We start from the raw sequence: 20,703 nt of genomic DNA on the forward strand, positions 1-20,703 counted from the left end.
AAGGGACTTAGGGTATTTAAACATCCAACAAGGATGTGTCGATAAGCAGCATAAAGTGGAGGTTACTGTTAGGTCCTAAAGAGAGAAAGATATCACTCCATACAGAGATGAAAATCAAGGAGGTGTTTGCAAAGTCAAGCGCAATGACCTTCTACAACCGGATTCAAAATGACTGTCTGTCGTACCTGGCACACCCATGACACCACGGCCAGAGAGCACTGACCTGCAATGTGGATTGGAGATGTGCAAAGTGATATGCTCATCTGATGTGTTAACTTGCTAAAGTCATGCAGCACAACAGACATAGCCTTTAGAAAGAACGTTTTTATCTGTAGTCATTGGCAACTCTACATGTTGGTGAATATAGTCTCAAGGGATCTTAGCAAGACTCTATCCCATATACTCTATTAGGCCAGAGCAGATTGGCTAACTTACAGATGTATCAGGAACCAAACATGCATTCAGCATTCCTTTGACCTAAGACACAGAATCAGTTTATGCCAAACGCTTTCTTATTTGTATAGCCTATGTTAACGCTATCAAAGACACGCTACTCCAAAAATAAGGGTTTAATAAATCTGTACAGATAGAATAACAAAATGAAACCACTTGAAAGTTTGGACTTGGTGCCACAGATGACGTGTTTCCAATGTCAAACATATATGTATGAGTGTAAAACCTCATGTAACTGTGTCCCTGCCAGTCACAGTGAGGGAGACTACTAAGGCTATGGCTTTATTAACAGGTTTGTTTTCCATGGGGTGGCCAGCATTTCAGAGTATCACCCCAAATATCAAGGAAGAAGGGGCAATGAAAGAAGACTCAGGGATGCAGGACACCCCCTACAATGAGGTAAGCAGTTAACCTTAAATGCAGATGTAAAGTACTTAAAGGGAACCTGTCAGCAGGATTGTGCTCAGTAACCTACAGACACTGTCAGGCTTGCGCTATTATACTGATTAAAATGATACCTGGGTTGATGAAATTCTTCTAGTGGTTGTTGTTTAATCTTAATTTTCAGTTTTGCGTTAATGATATGCTCGTGCTCCAGGGCAGCCTGTGGAGGTCTTCATGCGGTGCTCTGATTACATATTCATTAGTATGGCTTGTGACAGGTCACTGATCCCTCAGTGACCTAACCCCTATTTTACATACTACATATGTTGTTGTGGAGTTAGAAAGACATTGCAGAATATATAGAATATGGCTGCACTACCATAATATTAAATTAATAAGCAGGTGTAAGTACGCTGTGGCTGCAATATATCTACTATATAATTGTCTGAGGGTCACTTCCGTCTTTCTGTCTGTCCTTCTGGCTGTCTGTCTTTCTTTCTGTCACGGATATTCATTGGTCGCGGCCTCTGTCTGTCATGGAATCCAAGTCGCTGATTGGTCTCGCCAGCTGCCTGTCATGGCTGCCGCGACCAATCAGCGACGGCCACAGTCCGATTAGTCCCTCCCTACTCCCCTGCAGTCAGTGCCCGGCGCCCGCTCCATACTCCCCGCAGTCACGGCTCACACAGGGTTAATGCCAGCGGTAACGGACCGTTTTATGCCGCGGGTAACTCACTCCATTACCGCCGCTATTAACCCTGTGTGACCAAGTTTTTACTATGGATGCTGCCTATGCAGCGTCAATAGTAAAAACATCTAATGTTAAAAATAATAAAAAAAATAAAAAATCATTATATACTCACCTTTCCCGCTCCTCGCGACGCTCCGGTGACCGCTCCATGCAAGCGGCAGGTTCCGGTGCTAAGGATGGTCTGCGACAAGGACTTGCCATGACGTCATGGTCATGTGACCGCGACATCATCACAGGTCCTGCGTGAGAAGGACCTGCCATGACGTCACGGTCATGTGACTGCGACGTCATCACACCCTGGGACCGGAAGCTGCTGCCTGCACCACACACAGGCGACAGAACTACAAGGGTACCCTCGGAAGGTGAGTATATGTTTATTTTTTATTTTTTAACCTGTGACATACGTGGCTGGGCAATATACTACGTGACTGGCCAATATACTACGTCGCTGGGCAATATACTACGTGGCTCTGTGCTGTATACTACGTCACTGGGCAATATACTACGTCACTGGGCAATTTACTACGTAACTGGGCAATATACTACGTCACTGGGCAATATACTACGTCACTGGGAAATATACTATGTCACTGGGCAATATACTACATAACTAGGCAATATACTACGTGGCTGGGCAATATACTACGTCACCGGGCAATATACTACGTAACTGGGCAATATACTACGTGGCTGGGCAAAATACTATGTCACTGGGCAACAGCAATATACTACGTCACTGGGCAATATACTATGTGGCTGGGCAATATACTACGTGGACATGCATATTCTAGAATACCCGATGCGTTAGAATTGGGCCACCATCTAGTGTGTATATATGTATATATATACATATATATATATATATATATATATATATATATATACAGTGCCTACAAGTAGTATTCAACCCCCTGCAGGTTTAGCAGGTTTACACATTTGGAATTAACTTGGCATTGTGACATTTGGACTGTAGATCAGCCTGGAAGTGTGAAATGCACTGCAGCAAAAAAGAATGTTATTTCTTTGTTTATTTTTTTTTTAAATTGGGAAAAGTTTTTTCAGAGGGTCATTTATTATTCAACCCCTCAACCCACCAGAATTCTGTTTGGTTCCCCTAAAGTATTAAGAAGTAGTTCAGGCACAAAGAACAATGAGCTTCACATGTTTGGATTAATTATCTCTTTTTCCAGCCTTTTCTGACTATTTAAGACCCTCCCCAAACTTGTGAACAGCACTCAAACATGGTCAACATGGGAAAGACAAAGGAGCATTCCAAGGCCATCAGAGACAAGATCGTGGAGGGTCACAAGGCTGGCAAGGGGTACAAAACCCTTTCCAAGGAGTTGGGCCTACCTGTCTCCACTGTTGGGCGCATCATCCGGAAGTGGAAGGCTTATGGAACTACTGTTAGCCTTCCACGGCCTGGACAGCCTTTGAAAGTTTCCTCCCGTGCCGAGGCCAGGCTTGTCCGAAGAGTCAAGGCTAACCCAAGGACAACAAGGAAGGAGCTCCGGGAAGATCTCATGGCAGTGGGGACATTGGTTTCAGTCAATACCATAAGTAACGTACTCCACCACAATGGTCTCCGTTCCAGACGAGCCCGTAAGGTACCTTTACTTTCAAAGCGTCATGTCAAGGCTCGTCTACAGTTTGCTCATGATCACTTGGAGGACTCTGAGACTGACTGGTTCAAGGTTTTCTGGTCTGATGAGACCAAGATCGAGATCTTTGGTGCCAACCACACACGTGACGTTTGGAGACTGGATGGCACTGCATACGACCCCAAGAATACCATCTCTACAGTCAAGCATGGTGGTGGCAGCATCATGCTGTGGGGCTGTTTCTCAGCCAAGGGGCCTGGCCATCTGGTCCGCATCCATGGGAAGATGGATAGCACGGCCTACCTGGAGATTTTGGCCAAGAACCTCCGCTCCTCCATCAAGGATCTTAAGATGGGTCGTCAATTCATCTTCCAACAAGACAACGACCCAAAGCACACAGCCAAGAAATCCAAGGCCTGGTTCAAGAGGCAAAAAATCAAGGTGTTGCAGTGGCCTAGTCAGTCTCCTGACCTTAACCCAATTGAAAACTTGTGGAAGGAGCTCAAGATTAAAGTCCACATGAGACACCCAAAGAACCTAGATAACTTGAAGAAGATCTGCATGGAGGAGTGGGCCAAGATAACTCCAGAGACCTGTGCCGGCCTGATCAGGTCTTATGAAAGACGATTATTAGCTGTAATTGCAAACAAAGGTTATTCCACAAAATATTAAACCTAGGGGTTGAATAATAATTGACCCACACTTTTATGTTTAAAATTTATAAAAATTTAACTGAGCAACAAAACTTTTTGGTTTCTAAGATTTATGCATCTGTTAATAAATCCTGCTCTTGTTTGAAGTTTGAAGGCTCTAACTTATTTGCATCTTATTAAACCTGCTAAATCTGCAGGGGGTTGAATACTACTTGTAGGCACTGTATGTATATATATATATATATATATATATATATATATATATATATATATATATATATATACAGTTGAAACCAGAAGTTTACATACACTATATAAAAAGACACATATGCATGCTTTCCTCAATATCCAACATGAAATCAGAATAAACCTTTTCAGCTTTTTCATCTGTTGCTGACCCTTCCCTCATACATGAATGCAGAGGATTTTTCACAATTACATGCACATGTATACACTGCTAAAACAAAATAAAGGGAACACTTAAACAACAGAATATAACTTCAAGTATATCAAACTTCTGTGAAATCCAACTGTCCACTTAGGAAGCAACACTATTTGACAATCAACTTCACATGCTGTTGTGCAAATGGAATAGACAACACATGGAAATTATCAAGACACACTCAATAAAGGAGTGGTTCTGCAAGTGGGGACCACAGATCACATCTCAGTACCAATGCTTTCTGGCCGATGTTTTGGTCACTTTTGCATGTTGGTTGTGCTTTCACACTTTTGGTAGCATGAGATGGACCCTACAACCCACACAAGTGGCTCAGGTAGTGCAGCTCATCCAGGATGGCACATCAATGTGAGCTGTGGCAAGAAGGTTTGCTGTGTTTGTCAGCGTAGTGTACAGAGGCTGGAGGCGCTACCAGGAGACAGGCCAGTACACCAGGAGATGTGGAGGGGGCTGTAGGAAGGCAACAACCCAACAGCAGGACCGCTACCTCAGCGTTTGTGCAAGGAGGAACAGGAGGAGCACTGCCAGAGCCCTGCAAAATGACCTCCAGCAGGCCACAAGTGTGCATGTGTCTGCAGAAACGGTTAGAAACCGACTCCATGAGGATGGTCTGAGTGTCCGATGTCCACAGATGGGGGTTGTGCTCACAGCCCAACACCGTGCAGGACGCTTGGCCTTCGCCACAGAGCACCAGGATTGGCAAATTCGCCACTGGCGCCCTGTGCTCTTCACAGATGAAAGCAGGTTCACACTGAACACATGTGACAGACATGACAGAGTCTGGAGACGCCGTGAGAGCGATCTGCTTTCTGCAACATCCTTCAGCATGACCGGTTTGGCAGTGGGTCAGTAATGGTGTGGGGTGGCATTTCTTTGGAGGGCCGCACAGCCCTCTATATGCTTGCCAGAGGTAGCCTGACTGCCATTGGGTACCGAGATGAGATCCTCAGACCATATGCTGGTGCGGTTGGCCCTGGGTTCCTCCTAATGCAGGACAATGCCAGGCCTCATGTGGCTGGAGTGTGTCAGCAGTTCCTGCAAGATGAAGGCATTGAAGCTATGGACTGGCCCGCCCGTTCGGACCTGAATCCAAATGAACACATCTGGGACATCATGTCTCGCACCATCCACCAATGTCACGTTGCACCACAGACTGTCCAGAACTTGGCGGATGCTTTAGTCTAGGTCTGGGAGGGGATCCCTCCGGATACCATCCGCCTCATCAGGAGCATGCCCAGGCAAGTCATACAGGCACTTGGTGGCCACACACACTACTGAGCATCATTTCCTTGTCTTGAGGCATTTCCACTGAAGTTGGATCAGGCTGTAATTTGATTTTCCACTTTGATTTTGAGTATCTTTCCAAATTCAGACCTCCACGGGATATTAATTTTGATTTACATTGATCATTTTTATGTTTTATTCTTCTCAACGCATTCCACTATGTAATGAATAAAGATTTGCAACTGGAATATTTAATTCAGTGATATCTAGGATGTGGGATTTTAGTGTTCCCTTTATTTTTTTGAGCAGTGTATTTGTACCTTCTACATTCAGTCTCCAAAAAAATGTACTTTCCTTTTATTGGGAGATAAAAATACTGTTATGGAGAATTTTGAGGATATGCAGAACTCTTTTGTGTACGGTGCTTATTCTTGGTTTTTGCACTGGTAAATAGGTTGTTGATGTGTTTTTGTCATTTGTGACTTTAGAGCACGTTGGTGGAGCAGCTGGATCTTTGTGTTGACTTCCTCTGGAAATCGGAACGATATGAGCTAATAGCTGATGTCAGTAAGCCGGTCATCGCTGTATTTGAGAAGCAGCGGGACTTCAAGGTAAATTCATGTGTCGTGTGAGGGGCCTCTAGTATATGGACCGCTGCAGGATTTTGGAAATCCTAACTAATGTGTGAATATCCTTTAAATTGTGTTTTAGACTCGTGCTAACTGTTAGAGTAGGGTCACACGACCGATCTCTCCACATCCGAGAAAAACGGTGCATTTTCTCTGATCAGAGTATTGTCGATTTTTCTCAGATGTGGAAAGAAAAAGAAAAAAGTTTCTCCACCTTTTCCACTTTTCCATTCTGTCGGAGTGCAATCTGACTTTGTTCACGGACCTATAGACTTGAATTGCTGATTTTGATCTGACACTCAGATCAAAATTAGACATGTCCGCGTTTTTTCCAACGGACTACTCGATCCAAGGGAAAGGTCGGACACGTGCGCAGCCCCACAGAATATCATAGATATGAGTGCTATCAATGGAAACCACATATAGCACTTGTCCTATAAAATCACTCATTGGCATGTGCCCTTAGCCTTAGTTAATCGTATGATAGTGATGGCTTGAAGTAATCAATCACAAAATTGATCAGAACAGATCTATCATATCGAGCGCTATATTAGTGTCAGCTGAGCCTTACTTATTAAACAGGATTCTTTTAATAAATATAAAATATGCAAATCTGCAGTACAATATAATAAGAACACAAAAAAACAAATGCAAATCCACCTACAGTTTAGTGTCTACACTGTTTTCAGCTGAATGTATAAACATTGGAATAAAACAAAGGAAGAAAGTAGGGCAGCACCGGAGGCAATGGTAGAGGGTGGGAAGACAAAGAAGAGTCGAGGAACTTCTAAAAGGATATAATGAATTCTGTTAGAATTTCTGCCATAATTTACAATAAATTGCACATCATTTGACATTTGCATGCTGCAAGCTGTCTTTTTGTTTCATATGCACTATTTAGACATATCCACTTTTAAAATGTAGTATAACTGAATGCTGCGCCAACATCTGCGTTTTGTCTCCATTTATAACCACAGCGTTCTACCAGAACCATTGCACAACAGACGCCGATGGTGGGTGGGTGACCCAATAACTGTAAGGGTCTAAGACACCTGTAGTTTCGACAGCACAAATATCACAGCATGATAAGTGCTACGTTTTTCCATCAATCAAAGATAGAATCTGCAGCCAAGACACCACACTGAGCCCCTGACTCGAGGGTGGACGCAGTCTAAGACACATAAAAATTGCGCTAATAACTTTTTTTTTCTGTGTTCACTTCTTTTTAGCGATTGTCAGAACTGTATTACCGTATACATCGATCTTACCTGAAAATTGCAGAGGTTGTAAATGCTGAGAAAAGGTTATTTGGGCGTTACTACCGAGTCGCCTTCTATGGCCAGGTAAGGGGACTGTACAATGTTTACGTCTGTGTTATAGGGAACCTGTCACCAGAAAAAATGCTATCAACCTGCAGATATGGGGTTAGTCTGCAGGTTAACAATGCAATTAACCTGCCCGGCACCTGCACATAGCTGAACACTGCAGGGAGAAAAAAATGAACCTTATTTCCACCAGCAGTGTTCGGCTTCCAGTCATGGGTCGGTGCCGGCTCAGGTTCAGTTACTGCCGTGTTACCATGCCCCAGCCCTGACTGACACTGGCTCTGCATTGGAACCGGTTAGAGCCACCGCTTTGTGACTGAACCCATGCTGACACCGCCCCCATGACTGAAACCGGAGCGCTACAAGGGGGAATAAAGTTAATTTTCTCCCTGCAGCGTTCGGCTATGTGCTGGAGCCCCGCGGGCAGGTTAATAATGCTGTTAGGCTGCAGATTGACCCCATATCTGCAGGTGAATAACAGTTTTATTGGTGACAGGTTCCCTTTAAACATAAGGATCTGGATGTGTTTGGCCACTATCTGGTTTGTCATAAATAAAATACTTTCATGATATACAACTTATTTCTAAATAAATAGTAATAACGAAGCTTCCATGTGTCTCAACGCAAATCTTTCAAGTACATGCAGTATACTGACAATTAGTACAAAATCCATAGAATAGACTTGAGACTGGCAGCCCAAGCATTTTTTACACTTCCTGAATTATTTATACATCTCATTTTATAGAAAAGATTACGTACTTTGTTCTAGAACCCAATTATTATTCATTGCAGTGCAGAAAAGGCAGAAGCTTCAGCAAGCGGTGTAATTATATTGTAATATCCATCAGGATAAAAACAGATACAATTCTGATAGCATAAACTCCATGTAAGAAATAAAATTAGATAAAATCCAATAAAATATACATTGTGGAGTGAAAACAAGTTAAAGGGGACACGTAGCCGAACAATGTGATATACTGAATACAGTAGATTTAGGACGTCTGATAAATACACAGGATGGGGTCCTGCTGCCTAGATCACACTGATCTGATCTACAGTGGTGGTGGTAATGCTAAAGGTACTGTCACACTCAGCAACTTTGCAATGAGAACGACAACAATCCGTGACGTTGCAGCGTCCTGGATAGCGATCTCGTTGTGTTTGACACACAGCAGCGATCTGGATCCCCGCTGTGATATCGCTGGTCGGAGCTAGAAGTCCAGAACTTTATTTGGTCGTCAGGTCGGCGTGTATCGTCATGTTTGACATCAAAAGCAACGACGCCAGCAATGTTTGACATGGAGCTAACAACCAGCGAGAGCGAGAAGTGAGTCGCCGTTACGTCACTGGATCGCTCCTGCATCGTTCTGGAGTTGCTGTGTTTGACGTCTCTACAGCGACCTAAACAGCGACGCTCCAGCGATCTAGTTTAGGTCTGCTCGTTGTCTATATCGCTGGAGCGTCGCTGAGTGTGACGGTACCTTAAGAGAAAGTCACAGGGGCAGATGTATCAATACCATCTAATCCTTAGCGCAAACTTAGACTAGGTGATCTTAAAATATACCAGACTTATCAGAATGGCTCATGCTGTTAGATAGTTCTGGCTCCTCTTTGGACCGTCTTTTCTAAAGTTGCAATATTATCACATACCTGATGAACCAGCAAAGCACTTGTTCATTGGGTGAAATGACCTTTTGTGCTGCTGCTCAAAAGATCATCGTTCTCCGCAGCACATTTGCCTGCATGAACAGGATTCACACTGCAAGAAAAATGCCGAAATCAATTACAGATGGTCGGTCACATATCGTTAGAGCGGTCTGCCTGTGTAAACAGGCTATTTAATAACTGATAAGCAAACAAGTTACTGATCAGTGCTTGTTAGCGCCACCTGTTGGCTTATGCAAATGATCCGTAAGTTTATATCACCTATTAGTTGGCTTACTTAGTGCAAGAGATTTTTGACCCAGTTTTTTGCACATGGTGTCATGGTATCAGGCAATGCCCCTTTTAATCAAGGTCACATCTCCTTGTTGCCCAAAGTGCAGAAAGTGTCTAAAACTCATAATTAATATAATATACAGTTTTTAATGCATTTGTGCTAGGATTCTGCTCCATTCAGCTTGGTAAATCTCCTCCTTCTGTCTCTGAATTTGGAGTTTGTATTTCTTCTATAAATTATTAAATTGGCATTAAAATAAAGACCACCAGGATCAGGTCTCTTTCCCTTGGTTACAGCGTAGGTCGTGTCTCAGCTCCTATAGAAGAAGCCTTTTTACTATCAGTATGAATTATTATCAAAGATACAGATAAAATTCCATTACTTCACAGTGACGATCACACCACGATCCCTTAAAGAGGTTCTCCAGGAATACAAAAAAAAAGAAAGAAAGACGATGTAATTACGAATCAATTCCTAAATACCTGTAATTAGCAAATCACAAGCATTTTATCTATAGAGGTAATCAGTACAGGATTGAAGTGGCCACTGTCCTGTTACCCTGACAGGAGCCTGTGCCAGAATGTGAGGACAGGATCCTGTGCGCATGTGCAGGAGGAGGCTCTGCTATTGTCACCTGGAAATAGCTATACCACCGAATACCTCCCTACACAAAACACATGTGATTACCTTCTTATTGGGATTTATTCGTAATGACATTCTGTTTCTGATTTGATCTTTTTCTATTCCCAGAGAACCCCTTTAAATTCCCACTCACAGTAATATAGCTCAATCACCTAAAGTGTGCAGACATTGCACGTTTCGTATAGAACATCATGGTAGAGGTTCAGTTGTGCTCAAAAGTTTACATACCGCGCCAGAAGTTTTGCTTTCTTGGCCTTGAGAATATGAATGATAACACCAAAACTTTTTCTCCACTCATGGTTAGTGGTTGGGTGAAGCCATTTATTGTCAAACTAGTGTGTTTTCTCTTTTTAAATCATAATGACAGCCCAAACAAAACATCCAAATGACCCTGATCAAAAGTTCACATACCCCATTTCTTAATACCGTGTATTGCCCCCTCTAACATCAATGACAGTTTGAAGTCTTTTGTGGTAGTTGTGGATGAGGTTCTTCATTTTTTCATATGGTAAAGCTGCCCACTCTTCTTGGCAGAAAACCTCCAGTTCCGGTAAATTCCTAGGCTGTATATCATGCACTGCACGCTTGACATCTCCCCAGGGTGGCTCAATGATATTGAGGTCAGGAGACTGAGATGGCCACTCCAGAACCTTCACTTTGTTCTTCTGTACCCAATGACAGGTCGACTTGGCCTTGTGTTTTGGATCATTGTCACGTTGGAACATCCAAGAACATCCCATGCGCAGCTTCCGGGCTGATGAGTGCAAATTTGCCTCCAGTATTTGCTGATAACGTGCTGCTTTCATCTTTCCTTCAACTCTGACCAAGTTTCCTGTGCCTTTGTAGCTCACACATCCCCAAAACACCAGCGATCCACCTCTGTGCTTTACAGTAGGAATGGTGTTCCTTTCATCATAGGCCTTGTTGACCTCTCTCCAAATGTGATGTTTATGATTGTGGCCAAAAAGTTCAATTTTGGTCTCATCACTCCAAATTACCTTGTTCCAGAAGTTTTGATGCTTGTCTCTGTGCTGTTTTGCGTATTGTAGGCAAGATACTTTGTGGCATTTATGCAGTAATGGCTTTCTTCTGGCGACTCGACCATGCAACCCATTTTTCTTCAAGTGCCTCCTTATTGTGCATCTTGAAACCGCCACACCACAAGTTTTCAGAGAGTCCTGTATTTCAGCTGATGTTATTTGTGGGTTTTTCTTTGCTTCCTGAACAATTTTCCTGGCAGTTGTGGACGACATTTTTGTTGCTCTACCTTACCGTGGTTTTGTTTTTACAGAGCCCCTGATTTTCCATTTGTTCATCACAATTTGAACGCTGCTCACTGGCTGTTAGGGCTAGCGGAACGCACCGAGAAAATATAGTTTTTTATTGTTATTGGTGCGTTCGCAGCCCGGGGTCCACCGTGCAGGAAAACCTGCTGCTAGCAAATGGCAGCACTATATGGCGGTATTGGCTAGCTCTGTTAACTCACAGAGCAGTCGTGAAAGCAAAGCTCTGCGCCCTGTTAGACTTCACAGGAGCACAGGCTAACTGCCCAACAGAGAGCAGTGAGTGGTCATGCATGCACACAAAACTCCTCGCCGGAGGTGCCAGCATTCTAGGGGCTTATTTCAGCCAGGTCCCTGAATACACACAAACACACAAACTCCTCGCCGGAGGTGCCAGCATTCTAGGGGCTTATTTCAGCCGGGTCCCTGAACACAATCTTACATGACCACACTGGCGCAAAGCACATAACTTAGAAAGATACTAGCGCATGGCCGTGCGGCCATGCGAGCCTTTTATAGCTGCAGCCAGAACAGGACCCTCCTAGAAGGACCAATGAGAAGCTGCCACAAAGCCTGAGCACCTTCAGGACCTTCCTGGAGGACCAATAGGCTTTGCTGCAGTATCCAAGCATGTGACCCTTGATCTCCAATGAGAGATCTTACCCTGGGCATGCTCAGAAGGAGAAAAGCAGGACTTAGTCCCAAAAGCATCTGCTCGCCGCTGCCCAACACTGACTTCAATGGCAGAAGCTGGAAAAGCAGCAGTAATCCTCACAGAGTCAGATTGAGCGAGACGCTGGGACCGACGTCTCCGCTGAGCAGCTTCCACTGCGGCAGGAGAAGAATGGGAGAGCGCAGCGGAGATGGCCCGAGATTCCCCCTGTGCAGAGGCGGGAACCCGACCCCTAACACTGGCATTATCAATTCCTTAGATGTCTTTTTGTATCCCTTTCCTGTTTTATACAGTTCAACTACCTTTTCCTGTAGATCCATTGACCATACTTTTGCTTTCCCCATGACTCACAATTAGTGTTGAGCGATACCGTCCGATACTTGAAAGTATCGGTATCGGAAAGTATCGGCCGATACCGGCAAAGTATCGGATCCAATCCGATACCGATACCCGATACCAATACAAGTCAATGGGACTCAAGTATCGGACGGTATTCCTGATGGTTCTCAGGGTCTGAAGGAGAGGAAACTCTCCTTCAGGCCCTGGGATCCATATTAATGTGTAAAAGAAAGAATTAAAATAAAAAATATTGCTATACTCACCTGTCCGACGCAGCCTGCACCTTACCGAGGGAAGCGGCAGCGTTCTTTGTTTAAAATTCGCGCTTTTCTTTCCTTACGTGAAGTCCCGGCTTGTGATTGGTCGCATGCCGCCCATGTGGCGGCGACGCAACCAATCACAGCAAGCCGTGACGTAATTTCAGGTCATTCAGTATTTTAAAATTACGCTCCGGCTTTGTGATTGGTTGCGTCGCAGTCACATGGGCGACGCAACCAATCACAGCAAGCCGTGACGTAATTTCAGGTCCTTAAGGATTTTAAAATTACGTCCCGGCTTTGTGATTGGTTGCGTCGCAGTCACATGGGCGACGCAACCAATCACAAGCCGTGACGTCACGGGAGGCTGGACACACGCGCATTTTAAAATGGGCGCGAGTCCAGCCTCCCGTGATGTCCCGGCTTGTGATTGGTTGCGGCGCGGTCAACCAATCACAAGCCGGGAAGCCATTTTAAAATGCGCGCGTGTCCAGCCTCCCGGCTTGTGATTGGTTGACCGCGCCGCAACCAATCACAAGCCGGGACGTCACGGGAGGCTGGACACGCGCCCATTTTAAAATGCGCGCGTGTCCAGCCTCCCGGCTTGTGATTGGTTGACCGCGCCGCAACCAATCACAAGCCGGGACGTCACGGGAGGCTGGACATGCGCCCATTTTAAAATGCGCGCGTGTCCAGCCTCCCGGCTTGTGATTGGTTGACCACGCCGCAACCAATCACAAGCCGGGACGTCACGGGAGGCTGGACACGCGCCCATTTTAAAATGCGCGCGTGTCCAGCCTCCCGTGACGTCACGGCTTGTGATTGGTTGCGTCGCCCATGTGACTGCGACGCAACCAATCACAAAGCCGGGACGTAATTTTAAAATCCTTAAGGACCTGAAATTACGTCACGGCTTGCTGTGATTGATTGCGTCGCCCATGTGACTGCGACGCAACCAATCACAAAGCCGGAGCGTAATTTTAAAATACTGAATGACCTGAAATTACGTCACGGCTTGCTGTGATTGGTTGCGTCGCCGCCACATGGGCGGCATGCGACCAATCACAAGCCGGGACTTCACGTAAGGAAAGAAAAGCGCGAATTTTAAACAAAGAACGCTGCCGCTTCCCTCGGTAAGGTGCAGGCTGCGTCGGAGAGGTGAGTATAGCAATATTTTTTATTTTAATTCTCTCTTTTACACATTTTTACATTAATGTTGTTTCGATACCGATACCCGATACCACAAAAGTATCGGATCTCGGTATCGGAATTCCAATACCCGCAAGTATCGGCCGATACCCGATACTTGCGGTATCGGAATGCTCAACACTACTCACAATCCAGAAACCTCAGTGGCTGGATGAAAGATGCAAGAGTCTGTCTGGATCCCAGAAACTCACTCAGCTTTTATGCACACACTGATTACAAGCAAACAGGTCACAGGTGAGGATGTTACCTTTAGTAGCCATTCAAACCCATTTGTGTCAACTTCTGTTCATGTTATCAGACCAAAATCACCAGGGTATGTGAACTTTTGATCAGGGTCATTTGGATGTTTTGGGTTGCCATTCTGATTTAAAAAGAGAAAACACAGTAGTTTGACAATAAATGGCATCACCCATCAGGAGTGAAGATAAAGTTTTGGTGTTATCATTCATATTCTCTGAAAAAAGGACAAGAAACCAAAATTTCTGTAATGTAAACTTTTGAGCACAACTGTATATATGGCCTTGGTACTAAGGAACCATACCACATCCGTGGTGTGCTTTAATGCTCCATGTGCACTGCTGCCGTGTACATTAGTGTGTTATATAATAACTTAATAAGTAATAAAGGCCCAACTATAGGCAGCCTCTTATACGCTATGGATTGCTTTGTCACTCCATCTAGTGGCAGCTAGAGGGAATGCAGGATTCCATATACTAGTAGCAGCCCCTTCTTTTGGAAGGAGTGCAGACCAGTATTTCTGCGGTTTCCACAGATGATGGTGGGTTTAAGACAAGTGTAATACTGGGGCAAAATCGGCTTAAGAAAGTAATAAAACAGCAAAAAAAATGCTCATATTTTTGTGACTTGTTGTAAAAAAGGTGACAAGTTTGACTTATAGGATAAAATAAATCAGTGCTAAAGCCAAGAAACACACGCTGGCGATGGCTGCTGCTGGAAGGTGGAGGCAGTCTCCCAAGACAAATAATGGAGGGGAATAACAGACAGGTTTTCTGCTCCAGCTCATTTGCAGCTTGTTGGCAGCACATGAAATGTGGCATATTCAATCCAGCAGAACTGTTTTCATCAATGACTGCCTCCCAGTGTCAGGCTTTAAGGATATCTCAGTCGCTCAGTGGTGATTTGTATCCGCTGAGATCTTCTTGACTCCTGAACTGGGAATCACACAACGTGCAATGACTTTTTCAATTCCTCTTCATTTTCCAACTCGATCTTAATGCATGCATTTGCTCTTTTTTCCCGTCCGATCCTATTGAAGGCTGTGGTAAGTGCCTCATTTCTGCTTGCCTATTTCCTTACCACTCACTCAGACAGCGCCAGCTGTTTACCCATGATGTCTTACATCTGATACATTAATACAAGCTAAAATGTTCATTGTCGCTTCCTTCTTGTGAAACGTGAGAGTGCTGTGTTCATTTGTGTCTGTTTACATCCCAGCATTTACTTCACAATGTAATAATGCATCTGTTACAGAATTAGAAAACTTTATAATATGTAGTGAATTCAAATGAATGGAAACTGAGCTGCAGTACCCGAGAGTGACCACTACACAGTGTATGGCGCTGTGGCATTCCGATTGTGCACACTGAATGCACCGCCATCTATCAGCCAATTGGTGTCAGACCCCACCAATCTGGTATTAATAGGTCATCATTATCTCAATCACAGACACCCCTTTCAAAGAGGGTTCCAAAGCTTTTTCAAAACTAATAGAGGGCCATCAAAATCTCGGAACCACTCAAGTACTTCTCTTTGCCACGTCCAGAAGTATTGCTGTCCCATCCATTTAGTCACCTGACCACTGAGGTCACTGATTGGGTGCTAGGTAAGGCAACTGATTGATAGGATGTCATCACTTCCGGTGGTCGGAGGTGTGTATTGCAATGTTAACATAGGTGAATCCTGCTGTTTCCAAGTTCTATGAATACAACTGTAGGTTATTTGTACATTGCTTTACGTATTTTCTACAGACTTTAATTGTAATGTACTGGCAAAGACCTTTATATTTTATTATTAGTGATGAGCGAGTATACTCGTTACTCGGGTTTCCCAGAGCGCGCTCGGGTGGTCTCCAAGTATTTTGTAGTGCTCGGAGATTTAGTTTTCATCGCCCCAGCTGCGTGATTTGTGGCTGCCAGACAGGCTGAATACATGAGGGGATTCCCTACCAAACAGGCATTCCTCACATGCATTCAGCCTGGCTAGCAGCCGTAAATCATGCAGCTGAGGTGAGGAAGACTAAATGTCTGAGCACTAGAAAATACTCGTAGACCACCCGAGCTTGCTCTGGGAAACACGAGCAACGAGTATACTCGCTCATCACTATTTATTATAAACTAGCTGTACTACCCGGCTTCGCCCAGGTTAATAACTGCTGTTAGCAAAATAGAATGTGTTAACAAAAATGTATTCTGCACACAAAAACCACAAAACAAATAGATAGAAATGTAATTATTAAAAGGCAAAAACTAAGCTAATAGAAGCATTTCACAACATATATTTCAACACCAGAGATATTCCACACAGATGTAACTAAATTGGCCAAGTAATGTGAAGTAATCTTTACTACTTATTCAAGAGCCTTTTGATAAACGACATTCTTAGTTTTTCCTTCAGGTGCAAAGACAAACAGATTTTTGGCTGTTCCAGCTCTTGAACAGGCCACATAAAGTTGACCATGAGAAAAGCATGGAGATTGTAAATCGATTCCAACTACTTTCCAGGACTGTCCCTGAGCCTTGCTGATGGACATAGCAAATGCCAGTTGAACAGGAAACTGGAGGCGTTTAAAATCAAAAGGCAAATCAGATGGAATGAGAGGAATTGTTGGAATGAAAACATCTTCTCCTGTGGCACATCCTGTCAAAATGGTTGCCTCAATTACATGTGGAAACAGGTTCTTAATCAAGAGTTTTGTTCGATTACACAGCTTTGGTGGATCCAAATTTCTCAATAGCAGAATAGGTGCTCCAATTTTTAGAAAGCGGTTGTGAGGAGGAAGTCCTTGTGGCTCCAAGGAATTGAGGAACTCAGTTGGATATGACTCTTGAGGAAGCAGCTGCTGTTCTCATGTGTGTCAGGCTTGTTTCTCGGTCTTCACATTTTTCATTGGCCCTTAATGCAGCTTTTCTTTTCGCATCAGCTGACATTCGTGCCATGGAATTCCTTTTCTTATGAGGCATTATTGTGGTAAAAATAGTCTGTAACTGGCAGTTTCTATATCCTCTCACATAGAGGTAATGTGACTGACATCAGGCTTTCCACCAACACACCCTAACTGACATGCTATTACCTCACACAAGCTTTGTTATACTGAAAATGTCCTTTGTTGCCTATATTAACCAATCAGAGGTCAGATTAATTAACTGTAGCAAAATAGAAGCTGAGCTGTGATTGGTTGCTATTGGCAGCCTGATAAATCCCCAGCCAACAGGAAGCCCTCCCCCCTGGCAGTATATATTAGCTCACACATACACATAATAGACAGGTCATGTGACTGACAGCTGCCGGATTCCTATATGGTACATTTGTTGCTCTTGTAGTTTGTCTGCATATTAATCAGATTTTTATTTTTGAAGGATAATACCAGACTTGTGTGTGTTTTAGGGCGAGTTTCATGTGTCAAGTTGTGTGTGTTGAGTTGCGTGTGGCGACATGCATGTAGCGACTTTTGTGAGATGAGTTTTGTGTGGCGACATGCGTGTAGCAACTTTTTGTGTGTCGAGTTGCATGTGACAGGTTAGTGTAGCAAGTTGTGTGCAGCAAGTTTTGCACATGGCGATTTTTGCACGTGGTGAGTTTTATGTGTGGTGCATTTTGAGTATGTGCAAGTTTTGTGTGAGGCCACTTTTGCAAGTGTTGCAACTTTTGTGCATGTGGCAATTTTTCTGCGTGTGCAAGTTTTGCGTGTGGCGAGTTTTCCATGAGGTGAGTTTTGCACGTGAGTCTAGTTTTGCATGTGGCGAATTTTGCACGTGGTGAGTTTTGAGTGGCGACTTTTGTGTTTCGACTTTTATGTGGCGAGGTTGGTGTATGTGTGGTGAAATGTGTGCTGAGGGTGATATATGTGTTCAAGCACATGGTAGTGTGTGGCGCATTTTGTGTGTGTGTTCATATCCCCGTGTGTGTTGAGTATCCCATGTCGGGGCCCCACCTTGGCAACTGTACGGTATATACTCTTTGGCGCCATCGCTCTCATTCTTTAAGTCCCCCTTGTTCACATCTGGCAGCTGTCAATTTGCCTCCAACACTTTTCCTTTCACTTTTTCCCCATTATGTAGATAGGGGCAAAATTATTTCGTGAATTGGAACGTGCGGGGTTAAAATTTCACCTCACAGCATAGCCTATGACGCTCTCAGGGTCCAGACGTGTGACTGTGCAAAATTTTGTGGCTGTAGCTGCAACGGTGCAGATGCCAATCCCGGACATACACACACACACACACACATACACACATTCAGCTTTATATATTAGATTATATTAATTACTTATATTTAATATTTATATATGTTAATATTTAATATATGTATAATTATATTAATTAATGGACATTCACTGCAGCTAAGTCTCTCGCAGTCTTACTATTTTACATTGCCAGGTTTACCACAATTTACCTTTTTTATAATGAAATGATTTGCAGTAAGGATAAAACAGCCTGGCCGTTCTCAGCAAGAGGAGCGTGGTATTACATGGAGCAGTGTCAAATGAATGTCTTCGAGAAAATGTTTGCTGACTTCCTCTGCCCTGGCCTATTGATCAGAGGGTCGGGGGACATTAGAAATTTGTGTGCCCTAATGTTACATATAAACATGAATTGACCCAACGTTTGTATGATGCAAGAAGCTGTCCATGAAAACCACCTTCTCTAGATTATAGAATTGTATATTTATATATTCTACTGCATCTTACATCTTTATAATATACAATGGCTACAGTCATATTTTACTTTATTTTTGCGGGAAATTTTGTTCTTGTCTAATATAAATTAAGACATGTTTTGAATAATTATTTATTTTAAAATTACCTTAATTACAGAGGACAGTACGTATTAAAAAGAAAGGTGCAAACAGGGTTTATGGTACATACTATACATATAACAAAACCTAAGGTAGAAAACAAGTACAATAACTAAGACTAGATTATAGAGACAGAGCAGTACTGCAAAAAGAGAGGACCCTGCCTGGAGGGGCTCACAAACTCTAAGGGAAGAGGCGTGGAGATAATAGGTGGGGGAGAAACCGCTCACGTGGCAGTGTGGTGGCAGCACGGTGGTTGAAAGTTTCAGGTTTTTCTAAAGAAATGGATTTTCAGCTTGTTTTAAGGGTATTGAAGATGAGAAAGAAACCGACCTCTTGTAATGGAGAGTTCCATAGTATGAGTAATGCATGGGAGAAATCTTGGAGGAGGTTGTATACAGCCATTATTAGTATTTTGGATTGAATCCTCTGGGCATTAGGCAGCCAGTGGAAGGATAGGAGAATGAGGAGAAGGGAAAGGATACCAAGGGGAGCGGCGGATTACCAGGCTGCAGATGAGGGATGGATTGAAGGGACAGAGGCTTGAGAGACTTGAACAGATAGAAATGGCGTGATGAGGAGGAGATGTGTTAATGCAGGCGTGTCAAACTCAAATACACAGAGGGCCAAAACGAAAAACTTTGCGGCCCAACCTTGATATTTATAAAAAAAAAAGTCTAAAATGTGGAAGTTTTTCTTTATCATCAAATCTAATGATGAACCTTTTCATACAAATTTAAAGGGATTGTCCCACAAGTAAAGTACATTTTAATTAATAGAATTTAGAATAAAATAAGCAAATAATCATAAATGGAACAATACAAGCATATGGTCAGATAGTCTAATTTAAATATATAATAACAAAGGATAAACACCTTGAATAATACAGATGATAAAGTATGATGCCAACAAAAGTGCCCGCCAAACACAGTGAAATCCTCTTTAGTACCCTCCACACGCACGCACGGTATGATGACCCTACTGTGCCATCCCTCAATCCCCCAACAAAGAATGGTTACCCCATCACAGTATGATTCCCCAACTGTGATCCCACATAGTATAGCACATAGTCCGCCACCCAGTATAATGGACCCACATAGTCCTCCATTAAATATAATGGCCCCATATAGTCCTCCATGCAGTATAATGGCACCACATAGTCCTCCACACATACAGTATAATGACCCCACCATAGTCCTCCACATAGTATAATGGGCCATGCATTGCTTTCCATGCAGTATAATAGCCTCACATAATCCTCCATACAGCATAAGGGATCCTGAATTGCCTTCCATACAATATAATGGGCCCTGCATTGCCTTCCATACAGTATAATGGCCCCACATAATCCTTTATACAGTCTAATTGGCCCTGCATTGCCTTCCATATAGTATAATTGAAATACATTTTCCTCCATATAGAATAATGGCCCCACACAGCCCTCCATACAGAATAATGGCCCCACATAGTCCTCTATACAGAATAATGGCTACACATAGTCCTCCATACAAAATGATGGGCCCTGCATTGCCTTCCATACAGTATAATTGCCCCATAGTCCTCCATACAGTATAAATCCCCACATTATATAAAAAAATACTTAACTCTCCCCGGTCCCCAGCTGCTTCGGTTTCAACAGCTAGCGCTCGGAACCTCTGCACTGCTCGACACAGCAGGTGCGTTGTAGTGACATCGTCACGCTCGCTGCGCTGAGACGTCAGACACAGAGGGAGAATGATGGCAGAGGGAGCATCAGCTGACAGCTCCCTCCTCCATCATTGCTTTCAACTGTATTGGCATCCAGGTCCGCCCAGCGTTGGTAGCCAAATACACTCACCCTGCAAGCC

The 20,703-nt window shown here is 43.6% G+C and overlaps 1 protein-coding gene across 6 annotated transcripts in view; it reads left to right on the top strand.

Moving 5' to 3' along the window:
* DOCK10 (dedicator of cytokinesis 10) overlaps positions 1–20,703 on the top strand; it is a 500,094-nt gene that overhangs the window by 441,514 nt on the left and 37,877 nt on the right. For all 6 annotated transcript variants that reach the window (XM_077290787.1, XM_077290784.1, XM_077290788.1 and 3 more), the window contains 3 exons: positions 746–852; positions 6,015–6,137; positions 7,385–7,498. In XM_077290787.1, coding sequence (XP_077146902.1) covers positions 746–852; positions 6,015–6,137; positions 7,385–7,498 — 344 coding nt within the window. The remainder of the gene's footprint in view (positions 1–745; positions 853–6,014; positions 6,138–7,384; positions 7,499–20,703) is intronic.

Source organism: Ranitomeya variabilis, chromosome 2 (assembly GCF_051348905.1).
Source record: "Ranitomeya variabilis isolate aRanVar5 chromosome 2, aRanVar5.hap1, whole genome shotgun sequence".
Taxonomy (NCBI): Eukaryota; Metazoa; Chordata; class Amphibia; order Anura; family Dendrobatidae; genus Ranitomeya; species Ranitomeya variabilis.